The sequence below is a fragment of the Protopterus annectens genome, chromosome 7.part0 (genome assembly GCF_019279795.1).
Source record: "Protopterus annectens isolate FY-2018-M chromosome 7.part0, PAN1.0, whole genome shotgun sequence".
Lineage (NCBI taxonomy): Eukaryota > Metazoa > Chordata > Ceratodontiformes > Protopteridae > Protopterus > Protopterus annectens.
In genome coordinates this window covers 1,309,390,904-1,309,417,796 of record NC_056739.1, presented here as the reverse complement: position 1 = coordinate 1,309,417,796, position 26,893 = coordinate 1,309,390,904, and the positions used below count along the sequence as shown (strand labels likewise).

The following is a 26,893-nucleotide window of genomic DNA, read 5'->3' as shown; positions in this document are numbered from 1 at the left end:
GGACGCCCTGGCCATTTTGATGTGGTAGTATGCGTCCTTCAGATCTATTGAGCACATCCAGTCGTCCTTCTGTAAAAATGGAAGGATCGATTGAAGCGTGACCATTCGGAACTTTTCTTTGCTGACGAAGGTATTGAGGTTGCTTAGGTCCAGAATCGGCCTCCAGTCCCCTGTCTTCTTTGGAACTAAAAAGAACCTTGAGTAAGTTCCGAATCCTCTTTGGTCTGCTGGGACTGGTTGGATGACTCTTTTTTCTAGCAGCTTTGAAATTTCTATAGCTGCTGGGTCTCGCAGATGGGGCGGTACATCTGGGAGTTTTCTCTTCGGAATGGGGGGGATAGGAAGGGTATTCTGTAGCCTCTGGTAACAACGCTTTTTATCCAGTTGTCTGATGTAAGATTTTGCCAGGCCTGAGGGTATAAAGCTAAGCAACCCCCGACTGCCTCCAGAGCAGGACAGTCGGGCCTTCTCTCAGGAGTGCTGGAAAGGTTTTCCAGGGGGGGTATCCCTGTCACCTTGGTTTTGCGGACCCCCTCTGCCGCCAGGGCGGCGTCTTCCACCTCTGCCCCCTCCTCTGCCTCTAGAGGGGGCATCACCCTGTGTGCCCGGGAAAGATCCTTGGGGTTTTCGAAACCACATTTTCTCACCGCACTGTCCTTTGGGGTACGGTCTGGATGGGGTGAAAAAACGGACTCCGACAGCAGACAGAGTCTTTCTCTCCTGCTCACACCGGGTAAGGGTCTCCTTTACTTTGGGGCCAAAGAGAGTGGCCCCGTCAAATGGGGCGTTAGTAAAGGAAGACTTGAAGGCTTCCGCAAATGAACATAAGCGCATCCAGGATTGTCTGCGAAGAGCAATCGCTGAAGCTGCTGCCCTACTCGATCCTTCGGCTGCGTATGAGATTAGCCTCATGGACGAGTTTACAATTGATGTAAGGGTATTGAGTTGTGCTGTAACTTTTTCTGAGACAGCAGCATCTGTAGTACCCTGGAGGGTATCTCCCAACTCTTTGATTAGATCCCTCTGTAGTCGTGTGAAGTGGGTCAAATAGTTCAGGGATCGCATAGAAAAAGCCGCTGAACTAAAAATGCGCTTCCCGTACCTGTCCATAGTCCTAGAATCTCTGTTAGGGGGATGGACAGATGAGGAAGATTCCGACATCTCCTTCTTCGTGGCCGCTGCCACCACCATAGCGTCCACTGGAACTCCCTTCGTTAGATAAGCCTTATCTTGGGGTGCAGTAATATACTTATTAGGCTTTCTAGGAACTGGCTCCACCGTGTCAGGCGTCTCCCACGCCCTTCGAGCAATTAGCTCCATTAACTCATCGAAGGGCGGAGTGATCCAGGAGGAGGAAGGGCGAGTGCCAAATGCCTTCAGCAAGACTGACTCATCCTCAGAAGGGGGGAGGGATTGCCAATCACCTCTCTGCTTTAGGATCTCCAAGATGTCAGAAAAGGAGACATCTTCTGAGGGTGACTTTGGGGACCCTTCTGACTCATCCAAGTCAGTGTCGGATGTCAAAGATTCTTGTGGAGAATCTACGTGTCTCCTCTTGCACAATCTTTTCCTAAGGACTTCTTCAGGGGGGGCATCCGAAGAAGCCTCCGAGGAAGAGGGGGCACCCTCCAGGGGTGGCTGAGACACAGGTGCTCGACGCTTAGATGTAGCCGTGGGTGCAGAGGAGGATAGCGGTCCTTTATGGGGAGGAGAAGCTGTTCCTGCTGATGTGGTTGTCTGGGTAGACAACACCTTCCTCATGAGGTCAAAGGCCCCCGGGTCCCGAGTCGAGGTATCTCCCGGTTCCGAAGAAATGGGAAGAATCCCCAAAACAGGCACCGAAGGTATCGACCCCGAGGACGGAACCGAGTCGATCCGAGCCGAGGCCCCGAGAGGGCGCCGGAACGAAACATCGGTCCGACTCTCGGTCCCGGAACCAAGGATGGATCTTCGGCTCCGAGACTCCGGTACCGGATCCGACGGAGTCGAGGTGAACGGAGCCGACCGAGAAAAGGACAGTTCTGGCACCGAGGGCTCCACAATCAGCAGATCAGCTTCCTCCGGCTCCGAAGACTGGACAGGTCTCGAAGGAGGAACAGATGGAGATAATGGAAGGCCTTCAAGTCTCGACACCAATTGAGAGGAGACCGAGATGAGCTTGGATAAGGCCGTATTCTCCATTAACTTCTGCACCACGCGGTCTACATCGGTGTTGGAGAGGGGTCTGGAAGAACGGGTCGAAGGAATCGAAGACGGAGCCGACCTCAACAGTGTCGGTGGAGGGAGCTCCGTCACCGGTTCCAAGACTCGAGGCTCGGAAACTGCCAACAGTTGAACACTCGGTCCCGATGTCTGTGGAACCGGTGATCGAACTTTAACTGAAGAGCTCGGAGCTGATGACCTGGGCTCCGACGTCTTCGATTCCTTCGAGGATTTGGATGCCTGGTCTAAAGCATCCAGAGCCTCTTGAAAGGTAGGTTTTAACAAACCCCTATCCATGAGTTTCCTGCGCCTATCTGTCATGACCCTCCCAATGAAAGAATGACAAATAGAGCAGTCTTCTTGCAGGTGGAGAGGGCCAAGACAGTAGACGCAGGAACTATAATTGTCAGTAACTGACATCTTTTGCCCACATTGGCAACGTTTAAACCCCGATTTAGCTTTCTCAGACATTTTTGTAAAGCTATCAAAAAGGGATAAAAAGAAGTAAAAGTCAAGTCCAGTTATAAATGTCAAATCCGGTAAAATTGTCAAATCCAGTAAGAAAAGTCTATCCGGTAGTCAACTCCTGTAAAGGGTGGGATAGGCCCCGAAGGAAACTCTAATAAGTTAAATAACTTTAACTGGAACCGAGAAATTCCTCGAGACAGTATCACACACACACACAGTCAATAAACAATGGTTTAGATAAAAATAATTCTAAAGAAATACAAGAAAAATCTTAAAATCTTAGCTTTAAGTGCTCGAGCTCGATCAAGTGATGCGAACGCTGCAGCGGCAAACTAGATCTGAGGTAAAGGCAGAGGGGGATTGTGGGAGTTAGGTTGGTCTCGAGCTTCTTCTCGATGCAGAGCTTGCAAGCAGCCGACACAGAGCCGAGGATCGGCTCCGAACCCAGGTGTAAGAACAAACGGCGAGATCGAACACTCTCACATCAGAGAGGTACAAAGTAGAACAGGTTTTCTTTCATTTCCTGAATGCAAAAACCTGTCACCCAGGAAGGCTAAGTAACTGGTATATACAGTGTAAACTAATGGTCAAGAGAAAGGACAGTGGCCGACTTAGTAAATGGTCTTTAGAGTGCAAAGATTACTGTTTGGTGGGGGTTAAAGCCAATTTCCAACACAGGTAGGTATTTGATTATATGAAGTTAATACACAGCAAGCGTCTTCAAATTAAATCTGTTTATATTGGACAAAGACAAAATTCTCACTAAAAGTGTTTGGGAGTTCCCTTATGGCAGAGCTTCTGCAGCATTGGGGTTGGATGTAGTGACCACAGCCTACTGTACAAAGACAAAATTCTCAATGAAAACGTTTGTGAGTTGGCTCTTCTGGCAAAGCTCTTGCAGTATCAGGGTCAGATATAGTGACCACAAGCTCTCAGTGTGAAGGAGGTTGTTGATTGAGTCTTAACAGTTAACTGTATGTTAACAGTATGGCCAACAGTTTTTTTTTTTTCTGGAATACTTAGCATGCAATGACTCTGCTATATCCTACATTACAATACTAGCTGAGTGGTGAGACGGCACTGATGCAATGTTCCCTCACTGCTAGGTTAACTCAGTGACTATTCCATCCACAAGGGGCACAAGCAATGTGACATTAGAAGTGCTACTACAGTGCTTTATGGATAACTATTTGTGAAGCATGGGATTTTAAAGCACTTAGCACCTTGTTAGGTTTAATGAGACGATAAATGTATACTGCTACTAATATTCCATTTTTTTTGTTTGCACATTTTTTTTGTTTGCACGGTCTATCTCCTGCCTGCAGCCAGTCTTACTTGAAGTGCACAGAATTGAATTTGTCTGCTTTTTATTTGATAGTTCATCTAACTCAAGTAAATCGCGTACAGCCAGGCTGATCTTAAATGAAGTGTACAGAATATGCCTGAAACTTTAGCTCTTACATGTCAACAGGCTATTGATCTAGCGGGTCACTCTAGGGGCCAAGAAACTGGGTCAAGGCTATGTCAACCATTAAATGTGCTTTTGTTCATCTTGTAGTTTATAAGTTTTAGGTGGTTTGATTTGTGGTTTGGTGTAAATTTCTGAGCACTTCATTCTACTTCAAGTATAAAAGGAACACAATGCTCTAGTCTTTCCTTTTCCTTTTATCACAGTGCAAAAGACAATTGCCTAAATCTGCTCTCTAAAGTCCTTGTTTAAATGAGGTCCAGTATTGTTTGTGCTGCTGTTTAATTATTCTTTTGCTAAGACAGAAGAGGCCATCGATGCAGTGGTTTACCCGCACATAACAGAATAATATATGGTTTGTTAATTCATACTTGGATTTAACAAATACCTCCTGATTTTGCCTCCATTGGGAAATCAGTCACATAGTTTCTTGTGTCACTTCAAGTCATACAGTGCATGCAGTAGACACATTAAAAAAAAAAAAAAAAAAACAAGATAAGAGAATGAAAGCTTACGTCCTGTGAGAAACACTGTGGTACAAAATACATCTTACTTTTTCAAATAACTCAATATTCTCTAGTGGTTTAGGGTTGCTACAGTTCACAGCAACCAACTATTTTTTAATAATTTCTTATACAGAAACACAGCTGGTACTTTCATTATGTGCAAGACAAGGAGCAAATGTATCTGTCAATTCAATATTTATAAGTAATTCAATATCATTTTAATTTATGGAAAGTATAAATTTTAATATTCGCTTTCCTGGGCAGCCGCAGTGGTGCAGCGGTTAGCGGTGCTGCCTCATAGCAAGAGGTTTGCCTGTTCGATCTTTGGCTGGGGTGTCTTCTGTGCAGAGTCTGCATGTCCTCCCTGTAGTCGCGTGGGTTTCCTCCGGGTGCTTCGGTTTCCTCCCACATCCCAAAGACATGCTGTAGGTGGATTGGATACTCTAACTTGGCCCTATGCATGAGTGTGTGCATGTGTGTGCCTTCCGTGGAAGATTAGGAGTCGGGCTGGCAACTCGACACCGTAAAACTCCACTGCCAATCATGAGTGGACAGGTGATACTCTGTGGCGACCCCTAACTGAGAAAAGCCGAAAGCAGACGATGAATAAGATAAATTTTAATATTTGCTTTCCCAGAAAAATAAAGCACAGGTGGTGCTTTAGCCATATGCAGCACAAAGAACATATTCTGAGTCTGCTGTATTGATACTGAGTACATTATGAGGGCTTATTTCAGGAGAGTATTATTAGCTATACAAAAGAACTGTTAGCAACAGAAATTAGTCTACAAATACAACTATTAGTATTTCACATTTGTACAACCCTGGCCTACGTTTCTGTACTATTTGCAGTACTGATTATATCATTTGTGTGTGTATATGTAATACGTATAAAGGTATAACTCTGTCACAAATTTTACTTTTCCTTCTGTTCACTCATACTGTTCACTCTGTTACTTTGAAGGAGACTCTTGATGATAATCTCATGGCGCAAAAATTTAGGCAGGAATATTGTCATTGATTGCATACAGTGCATTTTCAAGATATCATTCAAATTTCGTCCATTTTCAGTTGCTTCTTACTGACAAGTCTAGTGGGATGAATCTAATCAACAAAACATGAATAAAATGACTAAAATAAGGCCAAGAAGCATTTCACAGGAGAAGGATTTTCCCTTTTGCTGTTTGTGCAATTTATGATCACATAATTTACACAGTTCATTCTCTGCTAGCTGTCCAGATGTTGTGAGTACTGAGCTTACTTCTAAATCTAATACCTAAGACAGAAAAGAAATGGCACTCTAGCTAAAAAATACAGCATGCCCAGAAGCTGAGTAAAAGAGAAAAAAATCGGAACAAGCCATGCAATATTAAGGTTGAAAAACAGACACAAATACACATATATAGCATGGTTTATGAAACAGTACTTTAACCTGTTTTCTTATTCTGTGCATTTCTAAGCACTGAAAGTAAGCCGGAGACCGCCAGTAGTAATGCTCTATTCAGAAAGCATTGGGAAGTAACTACTCGGTTATTGCTGCTCCTCAAAGGGGTAAGTCAATGTTTTTTCATCCTGGTTCTTAGTTTTTTGTAGACATACAAGGCAGAAGTACCCATTACATAACTGTTAAATGCATTTCAAGTTAAAAATGTCAATAATTATGAGTTATTCATTTTTGTGTTGTACTATGTGTTTCTTTGAACCTAACCATATAAAGACACCATTCATGGCTCAACACCTCTTTGTCCACCACCCCGTTATGTGTTTTCCATGTACTTATGATTACCCTTGAAATGTCTGAAAGGGAGGTGGGAAAGTGATGACATTACCCACAGGCTATACAGCCACAGGAGATTTTTTATCTACATCTGCAAATAAATACATCATGCAGTAATACTGAGCACTGTAGTGTTTAAGAAGCAAGTAAGCTACTGCATTCCCTGGTAAGGGCACTTGTGTAAATCAGGGGGCATTTCTTTAGTCCCCCACTTTTTATCAGAGGCACAGGATCTCAAGTCCCTACGTGCACATCCTCCCCTAAGAGATGAGACAAGAGGATGGAAACTGATGTTGGTTCCACTGAACCCTTCCAATGCCTCAAGTGCCCCATTTGCTAATCAAATCACCCAGATTACTGATGGTATGAATGAGAGCAAAACCCCTTCTTAGTAGTAGTGAATAAGCAAGACAGCACTTTATATATTTAGTTTAGTTGAATCTTTTTCATTAAATTTGAAAAGACATTTGGCTCGATTCAGAAAGGTTACCACGAGGTGTACACAAATGGGTACACTTTGTTGTAATCATTTCCAATTCAGGGACAGCAATACCATGGTGTTTTAGCATGAAGACTTTTGTTCCCTGTCAATCTGGGCAGCAATTACCCTATTGCAGATTTACACACAGATCAAAACAGTTTAATATATTTTCTTTGTTGTACAGACTTATAACCAAGTTTGGAATAGTTTCCTGTGAAATATACAAACTGAGAACAGACTAAACATTTTACACCACTCAGTTTATAAATAGTCTTATGGGACTTGGACTGTTCTTTAGAGACTATGAGTAACTGTTCCCAGGTTTTACCCCCAAAACAGGATTTACAACCTTTTCTTGGAATATTCATCTGATTGTTTTTGCCAGGACTGGATTCTTCATGCATGTTGTGCGTTGTGTCTTGGCAAATCTGTCATAAGCTCACAAGTGAAAGCTTCTGTATACATCAACACGGTCAGTCTCACCATAACAGGTGCAATCTTTCTCTTTTTTGTTTAGGGACGGAGGCAATACTCTTATAATTCAACCCTCCTCTTGTCATGTGGATTTCTTAGCTCAATGCATGCAATTCATATTTCTTTTCTCACCAGGATTCCCCAATATACGCTATACTAGCAGCTTTCTCCATTGTGGCCTTCCAACTCACCTTTTCCTCCTTTTCCAGCTTCTTTCTCTTTCACTAGTTTGATTATTTTTTTCATTCTTTCCTCCTCCATTTAAGAACATTAATTTCCCAAAGAAAGGACAACAATTTCTTCTCAAGAGTCTTTATCTTTAATCTTCAACTTTTGATTTTTCTGCTGCATTTCTTTTATTAAGTAGATGCATTGTTGACTCCACGAAGTTATACTGATTCAGTATGATCGCTTCTGGTAAAGCCTGAGACATAAAGAATATCTTTTAAGTCATTAGCAAGCTTCTTTTGTAGTATAATCATAACACTGACTGCATCTTCAATAATTTCCTTGTTTTGGACTTCTTCCAATAAATAGTGGAACAGTAAATGTTTACTCTGAACTAGGGGGAAGTTTGCATGCAATGATAGTATATTCAGTAACTGCGTCATTTTAAATGAGAATGCATTTTTATCGCATTAATCTCGCACTGCCTTGGGCTGCAGTCTCTTTGTGCATGGTTTAAGCATGTTGTTTTCTCTGTTATAGAAAGTGTAGCTTCTTGTCTCAAGCTTGTTCACACTTCTGATTCAGGGCTGATCTGTCACAGAACCATTCAACTCAAAGTTTGGAAACTGCCTGGTTGGATCCAGCTTGGTTATGAAGCCCATTATCGCATTCCGTCTGTATAATTCTTTCACTGTCAGTAGCCACTGCTGTTGGTTGAGTATAGATTGGCTAGAAATTTACAAAGTTTGCACCTTTAATCCATTCTTTGGCACATAAACTATGTTCTCGTTCTTTTTTGAGTCTGTCTTAATGCGTTCATTTGTGTTTCATATCTTTGAACCTCTTTGCACATGGCCTTTTCAAGAAATTTACAGCTTATATTTTATTTACTTATAGCTTATAGATGTTGCTATTGGGGGGGAGCAGCATGTGCCCCATTTTACACAAACATTGTTCTTAGCTGCTGGGAAAACAAGTTTGTTTTTGACTCAAAGTACTCTAAATTTTGGAAAATGTATGCACATTACCAAGATGACATCAGTTTGTTTTGGTGTAGGTCAGAAACTGACTTAAAAGAATTCACAGATTTTCTTAACTGTACTTCATCCTTTTTAAGGATCATTTACAATATCAATGCAGAGTACTTAGAACAGGGTGTTTAGCTGTTAAGCTAATGAAAAGTAATGTTAAAATTTTCTTCCACATTTTTTGCAAACCCAGTTATTCTAACACATTTTTATTCTTTAACTGCTGGTACTTTTTACAACAAAGGAGTAAAGATAAGGGCCAATTTGTTAGGATGATGTGAATGATTTCAGATGCTAAAGGAAATTATAGCTTGAAGAAATTTTTAACTTGAAGCAAATGTTTACAGAATCTCCCCCAAACCATTCATGAAAAAGATCTGGGATGAAGTGTTTGGCAAATACAAAAAAGGCATCTACAGGCCCATTCTAGGAGACAACAACATTAATACAATGGCAACAACATGTAATACCAAAGGACATTGTGGGAATGTCGTTACCACCTCTTCTATTAATAGTTGTAGTGTCACACATTAATAAGGAAGAACTGGGAAATATTTAAAGTAGACAACAATTTTGAGTAAATTATTTCCTCCTACAGTAAGGGTTAGATTCAGAGGGTGCAATATTAAGAACTTGTTGGAGAGATCATTCCCTATGAAAAAGGAAAAGAAGAGGACATTCAGATGCGATGGTTGCAACATCTGCAAATATATTTTACAGGGTGGCTGTTTTAAATTGGGAAGAGTTACAGTTAAACTTAATGGATATAATACTTGCAGGTCAATAGGGAGTGACATACGCAGCTTTATGCCACTCTTGTTTGGCCTTTTATATAGGAAAACCAGAAAGGACATTACGGGAACGAGTGCTTGAACACATATTTGATATTAAAAGAAAATACGTTAGGAGGCTATACAATAAGAGGAAGAAACTGTCATCTAAGAATAAGAGGGAATGAGCCCCAAACTGGAAACACTCCCTCCTCAGCTTAAACAAGCAAATAAGACTCCTTGTGAAGTCCTCCAAAGCTAACTATGAACCCAAATTAGATTTCTCAACTAAGGACAAGGCGTTCTTTAGTTACATATGTAACCTTAAAAGAAAGGCTCACATTTGTTCCGAACTGGTAGTTAATTATACCACATATACTGAGCCTGTGGACATTGTTAACCCATTAGCTGACAGATTCTGTGAAAACTTCACTCCCCCTTCCCCAACCTGGTGGACTTCTTAGAGACAGTCACCAAGGCCCTTGATGAAGGGAAATCTGTGCACACAAACAAATGACAGGTGCCAAAGTCATGGCCTTAAAATCAATGCAAAAAATTTATTATCATCCCTTTCGGCAAGAGTGATGTTCCTGCTAACTACCACATCAATAACAACACCTTAAGTACGCACTCAGTAGTGAGAGACCTGGGCACACAGGTTGGCAGCAAGCTTACCTGTGATCACCATGTCTCCACAGTGGTAAGAAGGGCATTCTATATTTCTCATCTCATAAGCAAGGGCACTGTCTCCAGAAAAAAAAAAAAGTTATAACCTCCCTGTACTCTTCCCTCATGGGGCCAATAATCGAGTACAATGCCCCTTTTGGTATGTACCTTTCCAAGCACCTGCAGCAATCGGAGAGACCACAAAGGTTCCTCACAAGGAAAATTCAAGGTCTTCAGTATCTCTCCTATGAGGATCGCCTACAGTCACTGTCACTATTCTGTTTCATACAGACTGCTCACAGGTGGTCTCTGCCTTGCATATAAGGCAATCTTTGACCCTGCTTTATTGGAAATGCTGCATATCTGTAAGTCAAATGGTACATGGGTTACTCACTCTAATGGCCTTAACCTGATATGTTACAGTAAAAGAACTTGCTGGAGGGACAAATTTGTATCCCATAGGTTACCACACGTTTGGAACAGACTCCCGCTTCATGTCAGGCAGAGTACTTCATTGTCCCTCTTCAGATGCAATCTGGATTGGATGGGTAACCATAAGATCACCTCAGTGGAAAAACCTATGTCCCTGTTGGACAGGGGTGACAGGTGCCGATCATGGAAATATGTGTAAAACTTGGCTAGGTTTGTAACGGCCCTAGGGCCATTAGCCTAGTAACGTCCTACGATCCTAAGAGGACCTTGTATAAACATTCTATTGACTGCATAGGTTTCAGAAAAGTTTAGTTTTATTATTTTGGTTAAGAATAACTCCGAATCCAAGAGAGGGTCTTGGAGGAAAAAATAATAAAATTTAAAGAACTTTTCTGGTCGCTGAAACTACATGTTTGTCACCCTCCAGGTATCAATGAGAATGTGTCTCTTGTGTATTATTTCAAAATGAAGGTTGCCATATTGAGATTTTTGAACAAAGCTTTAAATATATATTTCTTCATATTTTCATTCTAATTTAACAAAGCAATGATTTTACATATGAATACATTATTTAGTATTCCATGGTTTTAATGCATTTATTCATTCATTGTTTTTCATCGAATGTACTTTTAATCAATGTTTTTTTTTTTTGTCCATGAATCTTTAAATGTTTTATGTAGTTTGTTCAGCAGTCACATGATCAAGCTGGTCATATTATATAACAGCATACTAACAAAACAGCTAACATATGGTCAAGTTTGTTCTTTTTGTGAAAGACAAAAGTGTTTTAACAATTAGAATATCTTTCATTGTTTTTGCTTTCTCAAGGGTGTGCTGATAATTGCACCAAATATCCCTTTGCAATAATTGCTCTGCTTAGACTGATCCATCAAGGAGAGCATCATTTATTTACTTCCATGTGTTTACTGACGCAGTCTGCCTGAGTTAGAGCCCATTTACAACGGAAGCCCAATAAAAATGTATTTATTTATTTATTTTACATTTGTTAACCGGGAAAGTCCGACTGGATACAGGTCCATTTTCAGAGGAGGCCCGGGGAGAAAAGCTCCAAATGTACATAAGTATAAATGCAGTGAAATTATTACAGTGAATTATCACATATACACACATGTTCACGATTTTCTCAAGTACACACAGGAAATGGTTGTAAATTATTAGCTGAGTAGGAAATAGTTAGAGATTACATCTGATAAGGGAAACACATACATTTATAGTGGTTAACATACATGGTTGAGACAAGATATCACCCTTACTTTAATTCTTTCCATTAGGTGAGAGACATACAACATTCTAAACAGTTAGAGGATCAGAGTTTCATTCCTGTAATAAGGTTATCATTTATAGTTGATGTTTGAGTGGGGTTTAGTCAGGGTTTGTACAGGGACAAAGCCAATGCATGTTTAGGTGTTTCTTAAGGGATATTTTGAATTGGGATAAGGAGGGGACTGTATTAAGTTCCGCAGAAAGTTCCAGATTTTATCGGCAGAGTTGGAGAATAGTGATTCACCAGCTGAATTGTTGGCTTTAACAGTTTGTACTTGCATTCTGTTGGTAGAGTGGAGGGTTTTTAGGTTACTGTAGGGGGTAATATTTTTCAGTATGGGTGTACTGTCTGGTTGGTAGAGAATTTTGTGAACAACTATAAGATGATTATACTGAAGTTGATAGGAGAGTTCTAGCCAGTCTAATGATTTGAAGTTTTGACAGTGTTGGGTTCTATAAGCTGATCATGTGGCAAATCTGGCAATATTATTGTAGCAGCTAGTAAAGTTATTGAGGTTTGACTTACTTAGGTTTACAAAGAAGGGTTGATAGCAAATGTGTACGGGCAATAACAGTCCTGGCAGATGGGGTTAGGAATTGTTTAATCTTGTATAAAGAGCCTAGTTTCTTATTAACTGTTTTAATAGTTTTTTCTGTGTGAGCATCAAACTTAAGGTTGCTGTCGATGATTACTCCCAGTAGTTTAGTACAAGGTTCTGGGGATATTATGGTGCCATTGTTAGATGTTATGGTGAGAGATGATGAGGGGACCTTGCGAGTGGGGGAGAAGAGTAACAGTTTGGTTTTATTTGGGTTTAATAGTAGACAGCGACCAGTGAGACAGTTCTCTACTTTGTTAAAAGTGATTTGGGATAAAGATTGTAAGTCCGTGGGGGAGGTGGCAGAGCAGATTAGGGTGGAGTCATCTGCATATTGAATACATGCTGCATCTGGGAAGAATTTGTGCAGGTCATTAATGAATATGGAGAATAGGAGGGGACCTAATATAGATCACTGGGGGACTCCAAGGGTGATTGGTAAAAGGGAAGATAGGTTATCTTTCCATAATATAGCTTGTCTGCCACTTAGATAAGAATCAAACCAGCTAATTTCTAGGTTATCTATGGAGAGTGATTTTAGTGTATCCAAGAGTAACTGGTGGTTTACCATGTCAAATGCCGTGGATAGGTCTAGGAAGAGGGCAGAAAAGAGCTTGTTGTCATTACGGTTTTGATTTATTGTGTAAGAGAAGGACAGAAGGGCTGAAGTTGTACTATGGCAAGGCCTAAATCCATGCTGGGAGGGGGCTAGGAGAGTGTTCTGATTAAGACAAGCTAGAAACTGCTTATGTATACATTTTTCCATTACTTTAGCCAAGGGAGACAGGATGGCTATAAGCCTGTAATTTGAGAGTTCAGTGGAATTTCCCCCTTTATGAAGTGGAATAATATGGGTGATTTTCCAGATGGAGGGGATATAAGCTTCGAGAATAGTTCTATTAATTAAGATTGACATGGGGTATGCTATTTCATTAGCAGCTTTTTCGAGATACTCTGCGGGTAGTAGGTCTGCTGAAAGGGTGGTGGGTTACAGTTTCTTAAGTAGGGACGTAATAAAATATGTTGGTACTGGATCAAACTTGAATGGGGTGTTATTATGGGGTGTGGGACTGGTGGTACTTGGGGTACTGGGAGATAGTTTGTTGGTTAGGGATTGCACGGTTTCTGTAAAGAAAGTGTTAAAGGTGTTAGCAACAATTTTAGGAGGTTTTTGGAGGGTAGTCAAGGGGGTAGGAGTAGATGACTGACCTGGATGGAGAAGTTTACTTATGCCTGATCAGAATTTTTGTGGTTGATTTTGGTGCTTTTGTTGCAGATTACAGTAGTAGCTTTTTTTGTCTAGCATAATGGACTTCTTTGTATCATTTCTCAACTGTTTATATATGAAGTGGTCTTTTGGGGATTTAGTGGTTCTCCAGGAGGTCCACGCTTTGTTTCTGCTAATATTTTTTTGTCTTGTATCATTGGTCAGCCATGGTGCTACTTTATTATTGGTTCTGATAGTACGTTTAGGAGCATGGTTATCCAGGATAGCAAGAAATTTAGAGTTAAAGTACGAGACTGCTTCATCTAGTGGAAGTAGTTTTAGGTCAGTCCAGTCAAATGAGTTAAGTTAATTTTGGAATTTAGCATGATTAAAGTTCTTATTACTCCTAATGGTTTTAAAGGTAGATTGTTGAGGGATGTAATTTCTTTTCCTGATTATATAGGTCAGGAAGTGGTCACTGATGTCCTCAGGTAGGGTGCCTGTTTTACATATCTGGGTTAGGTTGTTTATTAATATCCAGTCTAGGATACTTTCCTTATTGTTAGGCTTATTGATTCTGGTAGGGGAAGATATGATCTGGGAGAAGCCATGCAAATTTATATGGGTGGTGGGGAAGTCTGAGGAACAGGTGTTCCAGTCGATATTAAAGTCCCCGAGAATAATAGTTTCTCGGGGGCAATTAATGGACAGTCATTGGAGGATGCCCTCCAAGGTATTTGTGTTGCTACCTGGAGGAATATAGATACATGGAGTGTTTATAGATTTGTGTTTGATGATTTGGAACTTAGTGATGAGTATTTCTGCATAGTCAGTTATCAAGGCATGTGGAGTACTAGTTTTGGATACTTCTAGTGTGGATTTATACAAGATGGCTACCCCCCCCCTTCCTAGAGATGCAATCAAGTCTTAATATACTGTAACCTGGGGGTATAACCTCATTAACAGAGGTAGTAGGTTTGAGCCAGGTTTCGGAAAGGCATAGTACATCAGGGGAGTGCACATCCAGGAGGGCATGTAAGTAGTGAATCTTCTTGTTTATAAGTCTAATGTTTAGGTGACACACTAGGAGCGAGTTGGAGGCCTTATTTGAGTTTTGCCGGCTAGTAAGGGTGTTATTTGTGGAGTTGGTAGCAACAGGTGGGGTTGGGCCTGGGTTAGGGTGGATGTCACCATCCACTATGAGGTTAGGTAGTAATCTAATAGCAAGTCTCTGGAGTTTTAATAAGAGTTTGTGATAGTATTTAGTTCCCGGGTTAATATATGTGGCTCAAATGGGATGTTGAGATTTTGCATTAGAAGAGTCAGATGACAGGTGGGGTAGTAGCTGATTAAAGTTATTTGGTAGATTAGAAGTGCTGGTCTAGGGTAGTGAGAGCCTGGGAGGTATTGATATTCATAGGCTGTGAGAAGATAGAGAATTATCAGTGGGGGTATTAGGCAGTAAAAAGGTTTTGATTTTGGAGGTGTGATGAATGTTTGTGGAGGAAGTTTAAATAACAGATATAACAATACATTTTTTTTAATAAACAAACACATGACTTACACTTACAAGATGTCTTTTCCATTAAAAATACTGACAGGATACACCTGTAATTATTGTGAAATAATGTCAAAGTAGCATGCAAAGTGACTAATATAAATCAATCATATACTACCTGTGCCAGACCCGGAAGCAGGACTGTGAATGTCTAGGATCTCAGTGTACTTTTAGTTAGGGTTATTTTACTACAGGCATAATCTGTCCTGTTTGAGAAGAATCCTGCATCACTAGTTCATCATCATCCTTGAAAGACAGAGCCAAGTACACCCGAGTTAAGAATTCTGTGCAAGACCTACAAAAGCATAAATGTGCTCAAAACTACTTTACAGAGGTGACTTTATAAGTGAAGTACCACTGCAAAGTCACTATGTCACAACCAAGCCTGCTAAAGATTGAATTTACATATGAGGCTAGTGACTAATGGGGAAGAAGTAAGAGGTGGAAGGGAATTGAGAATACAGGTTTAGCACAGTACAAGTAAGGTAAAGGGCATGCTAGGGATGTAAAGAAAAAAAAAAAAAACAGCAAAATATGAACCTAGTAAGGGAAACAGTGAGTTCAGAGGAATAATATGATTAATGGACAGATACTGGGCTAGGAGATCAAATTACTTCACATCAATATCTCCAGTGACTTGGGTATCATTCATTCATCTTACAATATGAAGCAAGAGAATCCATCATCCTAAGATCCATTTGTAAACTGTAGCGTCCAGGACTTGGCTGTAAAGCATAATGGAACGAAGTGTGTGGATTTACAAAAGTGAATAATAATTAAAAGAAACAGAAAGTGACACATGAAAGGGAAATTTTGCAATATTTCAGGAGGGTGAAATGGATGAATATAAGCAAAACATAATAAAAAGAAAGTGTAGAAGAGGACATGTGTGGCAGCTGGTAGAAGGAAGGCTCAAGTACGGGTTTTTAAGCAGTGTTGCAGCACAAGTTATCAAACAGAATAGGTGTTGTTTGAAAAAGACTAGGGAACAGATAGGAAAAATGCAAGGAAGATACAGATGTGAGTATGATGGGGAATACAAGTGTTTAGACTTGAAAGACCATGTTTCTTCTGAAGTCAGCATCTCTGAAGGTCCAAACTTTTATTCTACGTTCTTACATCAACCTTTATGTCTTCAAAGACAGAAAATGTGCAAGCTTGGTGAATGCATTTTAGGAAGCATTCCAAGCCTAATAATGCTATAATAGCGGTATACCACATCTTGCTTCCTTTGGCAGCATCCTATACATCTAAAATGACTTCAGTCATCTTCATTTTGACCATAAGAGGCATTCACAATTAAACTAATTCATACTTTCTTTTCATTTTGAAAGCTGCTAGTATAGTAGTGTGTGCACTTGTTAACTTCTTTGCAGCAAGCAACTGAAAAGGAAACGAATCAAGCCATTCTCAAAATACGAAGGGTGACTTCTGTAGTGCAGGCTTGTCATAAACCTGGTACAAGTGAGCAAAATGGAAAAGTCATTTTCTAGTTGCAATATAAATAAGTGGAAAAATAATACTCTAACACAGGAATTGCAACAGTACAAGGGTAAACTGAGGCAAAAAGGGCTCAGTAAAAAAAAGAAAAAAGTGGGAAGCATAATGGGAAACAAACACCAGTCACAACCCAACAACAGCCCCTAAGGCAAGACAACGTACCCAACACTTTAGTCACAGGTGACTCTATAGTCAGGCACACTGATGTCCCACTCTCCAGGCTGAACAAGGAAAAAATTACAGTCAGCTGCCTGTCGGGTGCCAGGATCCGCCACATAACGCATGCATTCAAGTCACTCCACAGCAAGTACAAATAGGACTCTATCATTGTCCATGTCGGAGTGAATGACTTGAGACGTACCTCCCTGGACTATATAAAAAGAGACATGGAAGAGCTCTCAGATCATGTGGTCCAGGCAGGTATGACCCTAGCCCTGAGTAGCATACTGCCTTTGCCCAGAATGATACCACAGTATAAGGACAAAATGACTGACTTCAAAAATTGGCTAAACGTCTGGTGTCATTCAAGGGAGACCCATTATCTGTCTGCCTGGGACGACATGATAGACAAACCACAATGCTTTGCCAGAGATGGTCTGGACCTGTCACCCCTGAGATTCAGGTTACAGGCTAAAGCTCTTGCTACCCCTACAGTGCCTTTTTTAGGCAAGGTTCAAAAGACAAAACCATCACCGTAACAGATACAAGCATGCAAAATCTGAAGGTAATGCTACTCAATACTAGAAGTCTAAACCAAAATGGAGAACATCGATATCTGTGCAGTAACTGAGACCTGGTTCAAAGCTCCAGACAGCACCCCTGCAATACCAGGCTACAACTCTTACCACACTTTCCGGCCACCAAACCAAAACCGAAACACTAAAGGTGGAGGAGTGTCCATATTCAACAACGATATTCACACCTCCAGGCTAGATGCATCTGAAATTCTCCAGGTGCAACTAACACTAGGTAAGACTGTAATCCAAATTGTGGCTTGCTACAGATCCCCCACCAAGATTCTCACTACATTTTTCTAAACATACTGGAAAATATTAAGATACAACCAAACACGCTAATACTGGGTGATTTCAACTACCCTGCCATTAACTGGGAAAACTACTCGGGTACCAACACCTTTTCCCAACGATTCTTGGAATTCAAAAATTCCAATTCCCTGGATCAACTAATCCATTGTCCCACCAGGGGCTCCAACATCCTACACCTGGTCATTATGAACATGGGAGATAGATGCTCCACACCAGTTATCACCTCCTCATTGGTCAGGTCTGACCATAAGCAAATCACACTTGACATCCACATCCCACCCCCACCCCCTAGTAAGGAAACCTCCGTAAAAAACTTCTCCAAAGCCAACTTCATGCTACTCAAGTCAGAAGTGACAAACTTCAGGACACCCAAGCAGACAGGAGCTGAAAGTTTGACTGCTGAATCCTATACTAAGGCACTGTACGAGCACTCGTGCATGAATCATGCCATCCCAAATAGAACCAAGACGCTCTCCTCCAAAAAAAGTAAGCCAATCTGGTGGTCTCCTGTCATAAACAAACTATACAACAGAAGAAAGAAACTGTTGCAGAAAAGAGGAAAATCCCAGGATGTAAAAATCTCCCTTACCAGCCTCAGTAAGAAGCTGAGATCCCTCATAAAATCCTCCAAAGCTAGTTACAAAAATAAAATTGCCAAAGATTTCAAAGACAACCACAAGGCATTCTATAGTTAGGTCAAGAATCTAAATGGCAATGCTCAGATATGCTCTGAGCTACAACAGAATGACATTAAATATACTGATTCCAAGGATATTGCCAATATCCTGGCATATCGATTTGGTGGCAACTTCACCCCCCTCTCACCCCCTAAATGGCCCATCTCAATACCAAAAGATTGCCAAATACCGGTAATCATGGCCACACAGGTAGAAACTGCACTCACCAAACCTAAGAATACAGCATCCATGGGACCAGATAACATCCCAGGCGGTGTACTACATGAACTGGCACCTCACCTAAGTCAAGTGTTTAATCATAGCCTCACCTCAGGCTTCGTGCCCACTGAGTGGCGTACAGCTACAGTTATCCCACTCCACAAGGGGGGATCCACCTTGGATCCCGGGAACTACCGTCCCATCAGTCTGATGAGTCTGATCTGCAAGGGTATACAACGCATTAGCATGGAACTTATAGACATTGGCAATCTTCAAACATTTGACCCCACCCAGTTTGGGTTCGTGAAGGGCCAATCTTGTCTCCTGAACCTGACTGACTTCTTTGAATCAGTTTCCAGAGCTGTGGATGAGGGTAAGGCGGTCCACACAGCCTATCTGGACCTCGCTAAGGCTTTCAACACCATCCCCCACTCTGGAATCATAGATAAACTTACTAAGCTGGGCATAAATCCCTACTTCACTCAATGGGTTGCCAACTGGCTTGCTGACAGAACCCAGACTGTAAAAGTAGCAGACTCCAAATCCAGTCCAGAGACCGATCTTGTTTGGCATCTACTTCTCTGAAATACAGGCCAACACTAAGGGACTCTGGCTAACAAAGTTCGAAGATGACTACAAACTGGGAGCTATTATGGAATCCCCAAATGATGTGGATATTCTACAAAAGGGCCTTACAGAAACAGATGCTTGGTGCCAGAGCCATGGGCCAAGAAATGTATAGTTAATCCCCTTTGGAAAAACTCATGCACCCATGAATTATCACATAGGTGGTAGTACACTAAACACCAAAAGTGTGATGACAGACTTAGGGACACAGGTGGACAGTGGTCTCACCTTCGATAACCGCATTGCCACAACAGTCAGGAAATCCTTCTATGTGGCACACCTCATCACTAAGGGCTTTTCATCCAGAAAAAAGGAGGTCACTGTCCCACTGTACTCATCTCTCATTAGACCCATTATAGAGTACAGCGCCCTGTTTGGTATGTACCGCACAAGACATCTGCAACAGCTGGAAAGGCCGCAGAAATACCTCACTAAAAGACTCACAGGCCTAAAGCAGATGCCCTATACTGACCGTCTAAAAAAACTCCAGCTATACTCTGTGGCACATCGTCTACTCAGAGGCAATCTCTGCTTAGCATACAAGGCCATGTCAAACCCTGAGCTGTTGGACATGCTCCCCTTAAAGAAATCCCAATCCCTCAGAGCCACACGCTCAGGGGATCTAAACGTTGCCATCACAATGAACAAAACATGCTGGAGGGATAGGTCCCTGACCCAGAGACTCCCCATACTCTGGAAAAGACTGCCCATACATGTCAAGGCTCTCTTCAAAAGGAACCTTGATGATTGGATGGGAGATAGGAAATTCACCCCAGGGATCATGTCAGTCGCCCTGCTAGACAGGGGTACAGGAAAGTACATATTATGGCAGGAAATATCAAGGGAATTGTTATGGCTAGGCTTGTAAAGGCCCAAGGGCTGACAGCCTAGTACCAACCTATGAAGCAGTCTTTGGCTGGTACCACAATTGGGCAAGAAATCATATGTAAAGAACTAAAATCCTGTACTTTAGGAAACCTGAAATACATTTTGTACTTTAATCTGTCAGTCCCTCACTGTGTCCTTCATTTGCACATTTTGAATAGATACCTTGTATGCAAGAAATAAACTATGACCAACAAAATACATACAAACTACTCCACACAGGCAGATGTGCCTTTGTCCCATACTGGCACAACCCTTAACCTGAATTTGAGCCCCACCCACAAAAAACAAACAAACAAAAAACTTATTCTTACAATCAAATTCTCTACAAAATACGTTCATTTAACCAGTGACCAATAGGTAACTCAAAACATGCAACTGAAGGACAAAGCAAGAAACTGACATATTAATGCACAGGATTTGGCTTTGAGATGCCTACTGCTAATCAATTAGATCACCAAACTGCAGTTTCTGTTAATTCCATTTATAAGGTAAGACTGTGGCCCTTTAACTCCCTCCCACTGTAATACTATTTAGGAGTGGATTTAGATGGTCATCACCCTCTTGTAAGTGGAATTAACAAATAATACAGTCTGCTGTTGTGAGTTACAGGGAAGTGCAAAATACACTTCAATTAAGTTTGTTTCGGGAGGTATGTACAGTAAACTATGGAAATACTTTTATGTTGATGGTTTGTGGTCATGCAATACTTTGTGAATGTGCAAGTTACTCACATCATGACGCAAGTGAACTGAAAAGTATAAGCTCTGATCTCTGCTTAAGTGCTTCTGGATTTACTAATTTACAAACTTGATGTAGTTTTTGCAATACCAGAAGTACATTCTAAATAAAAGCGTAAGCCTGCTTCTTATGTGGCCACTGTGTTGTGAGCTGTGAGTCACTTTTCCAGGTAAATAATGCTTTATTTTATACTGGGGAGAACCGCTTGTGAGAAAATAGAGTTTATGGATCTCAGTCTGATACCACAGCTGTGTAACAATAGTACAGAGTAATTTTAGAAAAGCCATGTGAAAAGTCTGACTTTTGACAGCAAATACTGTTTTGCCACTGAAAACAGAATTTCGTTTCTTTCCATATGCACACTGCTATAAAATGAAAAAGAAGTAATTAAAGGGCAAATGTTTAACCTCTTTTGCTTCCTTGACTGTTATAATTACACAGTACTGAAATGGTCTCCTGCACAACAGATTAAATTTGTCATAAATTCACTATACCCTGCCATGCAAGAAGAAAACTAGTTTTCCGGAAATTCAGGATTCCATCTCAAAACTACAATAAATAAATAAATAAAATGATTACTATGCTAGGAACAAAAAGGAAATGGCATGTAATAAGGGCTTTCCTCCACAAGAATACAAACTACACCAGACACATTTCACAGTCTCAGTCATGCAACTGTTTTCCCCGATTAAAACAAGCATAAAATAGTAAATTAAATTAGTTGTTACATTAAACTTGCATATCTGATGAGGGTTATACCAGATGAGGGTTAAACTGACAAACTAGCTGTACATTTGAATTTGATGCCAGGCAAAAGAAAACATAATCAATGTAGTAGAAATGTAATGTTTTCTTAATACTACAAATGCCACATTTAATATAAACACATGCTTCCAACTTCTTATACTGTGTAACACGCTGTATTATAAAATTATTTTCTAGTTCTTTCAGTTAACGTCATTCATTTTAGATTATCTTGGATGAAACAGTGTAATTATTTGATATGGCTAAATCAACTGGCCAGGACTCTTTCTTAGCTCCAAACAAAGGCAGTGTAGGTTTGCAAGAAAGTGAGACTCACTGGCTTTAATAATGTACCTTTTGCAATGCATACAGATGAAATGATTTAGTAAACTGGATTACCATCAGTAAAATCATTATACATTTTACTATAACTACTCTTGTTAGTACCTGCAGAGGCAAAATGTGGAAGGTAAAAATATTTTGTATATACCTGTGGAAGAGAATGCAATAAACTGATGGACAGGGCTCCTGACCCACACCCAACTTCCAGAAATATAGAGGTAGGATTTTTTCCTGGATAACTACTTTGTGAGAACTCCTCAAGAACCAAGTTTACCAGCTCCTGTAGGAAAAAAATGCAAGCCATTATGACAAGAATAACCTGCCAGTACAGACAAAGCAGTGTAGACACTGAGACATGACACGTGTCCATGATGCAGTGTGTAGATCAGGATTTATTAACATTACAAACAGATCATACAAAAGGTTATAAAAGCTTGTACTCTTACGTTAATTAAAAGCCTTATTAAAAACACAGTTCCACCCTCAATTTATACAGGATAAGTACACCTTAAGAAATGCTTACTGTAGATACATGGAGCTTTGTATAGAGGTTGTGGCTACAATATTATGCGACTCTCGACTGTTTAATATGTATCAATAAAGTGTCGAATAGACATGCACTCTAGGCCTTGCATGGTGATGTATTTAATATTTCTATACTTTTGAGTATTTTGCGTTTCCATTTCTGTATAAAGCCATTACTTCATTTACAAAGACACTGCTGTAGACAGAATTGTGAATGCCAAGTTCTGGGAAGGCATGATGGATTTTCACAATGAATTTATTTTTTTCATAAAGTTTCCCTGTGCAATAGTACCTAAGATGACAGGAAACCAAAGTGAAAGATGCACAGTTCTGAACAACAATCAATGGTACTGTTACACATTGATTCAAAATGGCAGTTTGGAAAAGTAAGGCATGTTTGTTGCTATTCAGTGTACCACATAACATTTAAGATCATTTCCACTGCCATTCATATTATCCCAAGCTACACTGCATTTCATACATTGTGTTCACTCCAATCCAGTATGGTGTGATTTCCTAGTGTCAAGACAATATGCTTCGCCATTAATGTGTGCATGTTTATGTTCCCTATGTAATATATAATTTTTTTGTCTTTCCAGTTCAGATGCTACATACTTTGCCAGTTTCAAGTCTTTGCAAATAACATTTACACCCCACCAAGTCACTGCACAGTCAGGTCTGGGCAGTGATTTACAGGATCTAATACTTAAGCAGCCTTTCATAACTTAGACCTTTACTCCTTTCACACATAAATATGATAAGTTCTAGAATTATGTCTTTCCTGGCCTCCCAGTCTGTGTATTCGGTTACCATTAAACAATATCCACTTAAGCATATCCTGTTGTCTATTCTTCCCCTTGTACATAGTAATTTTTTTTTTTTTTTTTTGCTTCATTGATAGCTGAACATCAGCAGCTTCTGGTGCATCTTCTCAAGCACCAGATGCCCAAACAAACTTTTTTCTCCTTGAAAGATTCAGTATTCAGGATGGAGAGAAGATAAAACCAGCCCAATGCAGTGTCACCATGCTGCAATGGAGAGCTTGTTTTTATGCCCTACCTATAATTTTGTCCCCATGTATGTGATATGTAATGACATCAACTTTGGAATCTCAAAGATATTTACTGAGGTATCCCCAAGATTTGTAGTGGATGAAGTATGCCCCAGCTATCTTCAACAAGGTTTTAAGCACCAACTTGAATCCCAACCTCTCCATCTAAATGATATTGCAACCTAGCAAAATGCCAGTCCTTTGCAAATTTTCTATTTTCTCATCCACTTCCTCAAGAACTGTGACCATTAATCAAAACCTGGGTTTCCTGGGCTCCCGGTCATTGCTCCATCCATACCTCTCAAACTCTTAGAGCAAGAAATATGAACAATGTCATAAATAAAAGTGGGACAAAGGCCCCAAAATAGAAACAATTTTTAAATATTGCTCTTACAAACATAGAAAGTTGATAGAATAACAGGTTTTGTGTTAGCATGAATTTTCTGAAGGATATGAAGGCTGAAGCTCAAGCGTCTGTCATTATTTCTGAACTTCGGTCTTTAATAACTTACCATTCATTTGCCAGAAAAACACAATTTTATGAAAAATGGACCAAAAATATGAAGCTAAAATCTGGACATTCTGCGAAAATCTGTACAGTTGAGAGGTATTGTCCATCCCTGTGCACCATGGAGCTAGCACATATTCAATATAGTAAACAGAATGTCTAGCAGATTAAAGAAAGAATAGATGCATAGTTAGAATACCATAATTAAATGTTTTGAATCCATTTTACCTTGCTTTGCCACTATGACTCTAAAGAAATTTTTGAGCAAGCAGTATACCCAACCTCACCCTGAGCTGTAGATCTCTCCACTCTGCTGTTTGTGCTGATCATACTGAGACTCCTTCTAAGGAAGGCCAATAGAACAGATAAAATTCTTTCAGCTAGTATGCAAGGTTGGAAGATAGAACCACCTCTGAAAAAGTCACCAATATGAAAGGTTTGAAACCAACAGGAAGAAGTAAAAGGAAGAGGGTCCCCTGATGAGATATAGTACTTATGCCTAATATCTTGTTTACTGCATAATATGTCAGCAGGCTACACCTACACAATAAATACCAACAGGTAATGAACAGAAAACCAGTGGAGTGAATAAATGTAACTGAGCTAGAAATACAAAGATAAAAGGACAACTATACCAGGTTTGTCTTCTCTGTTGGAAACTGTATTAGCACTGTTGTTTAATGAAGATGTGGATGGTACTATGTTGCTTAAACTCCTTAAAAAAGCCAAACCAATACTGGTTTGAATTTGAATAGCCACATTCCAAAGGGCAAATGAAACACAAATATTGTGAGGATCTCCTATAGTTTCAGTATGCTGACTACTGTCATTTGAGATATCCACTTTGGTAACAGTACATTATATGTATTTCTCTATTAATGCTCAGAAAGTAAGTCATCTCAAAACATATTCTATAAATGACAGAAAAATAGTGCTGGTTTGGAAGTGTTTTGAAAAGGCAAATCAAGTAGTTCTTATACTTCCCTAAAATACAACTGTAAAACTTATAGGTCTTAATTCCTAGAAAACAGTTATAAATGGAAATGCAAATTACAAGACGGATTCAGAACAAAACTCTTGTAGCCATTATCAGACCTGATGGCGGTATTCTTCTCCATAGCAGTCCTCCTGCACTCACACAGCCATCAACAAGCAAGCGTTTCCTCACAGCCTACAGCACTGTAGACTGGCATAGTGATCTGTGCCTTGGGATTATCTCCTGTATATAGTACACTTTTATAATTTATTTATTCACTTTATTTTTGTATGCGTGACCATTTTTTCTTCTTCTTCTTAGTACTGTACTTAACTTTTGAACTCTAATATGTTTTAAGTCACTGAACATGTTCTAGCAATTTTTTCCTCTGACTATTTTGTCATATTTATTAGTTCTAAATGTTTTTGTTTACTCTGCCATTTGATTACTTTGTTACATGTACTACTTGGAGCTTTTCCTCTCCTCTATATTTCTACACACACACACACACACACACACACACACACATATATATATATATATATATATATATATATATATATATATATATATATATATATAGATCCACTTTATAATCTCAAAATACTGAAATATCGAATTTCGGTATCTCGAGACTATAAAGCCGAAAAACCAAAACACAGAAACCACGAAAGTCAAAACAGTGAACGTAAACACACCATACACCACACAAGACATACACCGACCTCCCCACATAACAACAGACAAACACAACAATACAAATAAATAAACCTACCCTACAACTAAGCAGGGGGGGGCAAGCCCACCTGCACCCCCACACCTTTGCTACTTATATATACTAACTCCGAGGTCGGACTAAACAGAAAAAGATAGTAAACTCACCACTACACACTCTACAGTCCCCTTGCACATTCACATTACAAATGTACAAACACCACTACTTTCAACAATTACACATTAATACTCTAACCAACATACCCTAACCCACACCTACAACTTCCGAACACACTCACATACACTCAAATCCCTACCCAAAACCCTTAAAAAAATATTCACTTACCTGAATCTCCAATGATATCCACATACCAAACTGTAAATCATGCACACAGTACATCACATGTCACATAGCACACCACCACAGCGAATTTGACATTTCCGGATTCGCGGTTATGGGGTTTTGCTATTTCGGAAGTTCGGCTTCATAGTCCCGAAATACTGAAATTTGATATTTCAGTATTTCGAGATTATAAAGTGAATCCGTATATATATATTTATATATATATATATACATACACACACACACACATATATATATATATATATATATATATATATATATATATATATATATATATATGTACACACACACACACACACATATATATATATATATATATATATATATATATGGGATCACTACTAAATCCCGAATGCTCAGAATCTCGAAGACACGGAATCCCGAGACGAGAATCTCGAATGCTGGTAATACCGAACGTTCGCAATCCCGAATCTCTAATACCGACTGCCCGAAATACTGAAAATCAGTACCTTTCCAACACCGCCGTAGAAACCTTATGAAATACTGTTGCTGCCAATGAAATTCCGCATCCCAGACACCAAAACGTGTAAAGTGAACCATAAACACACACCAGACTTGCAGTTTTCACTATATGTAACACCAGCAGTAGCAAGCACATAAATCCGGCATTTCACAGCATGTAAACAGAGAACTTGAGACATACGGAAGTAGGCATCACATGTCTCTGCCCCATGTTTAATAAACACAGTTTCTACTGTGGCAAACATAATCCCATTCATAAGTGAAGATCCCTAATTTGAAAAACCCATTCACGTTGCAAGTGCTCATTAAAACATCTTAAACACCCTGTGACTCCTGTAAGTGATTTTCAGCAACCACGCTATTGCATGGACAAATCCCATGCAGGTATACTCCTTTTGATTAT

General features: G+C 40.0%; 1 protein-coding gene across 4 annotated transcripts in view; it reads right to left on the bottom strand.

Annotated features, from left to right (window-relative positions):
* HEMK1 (HemK methyltransferase family member 1) overlaps nt 1-26,893 on the bottom strand; it is a 1,059,949-nt gene that overhangs the window by 288,070 nt on the left and 744,986 nt on the right. For all 4 annotated transcript variants that reach the window (XM_044077921.1, XM_044077920.1, XM_044077922.1 and 1 more), the window contains exon 5: nt 22,018-22,149. In XM_044077921.1, coding sequence (XP_043933856.1) covers nt 22,018-22,149 — 132 coding nt within the window. The remainder of the gene's footprint in view (nt 1-22,017; nt 22,150-26,893) is intronic.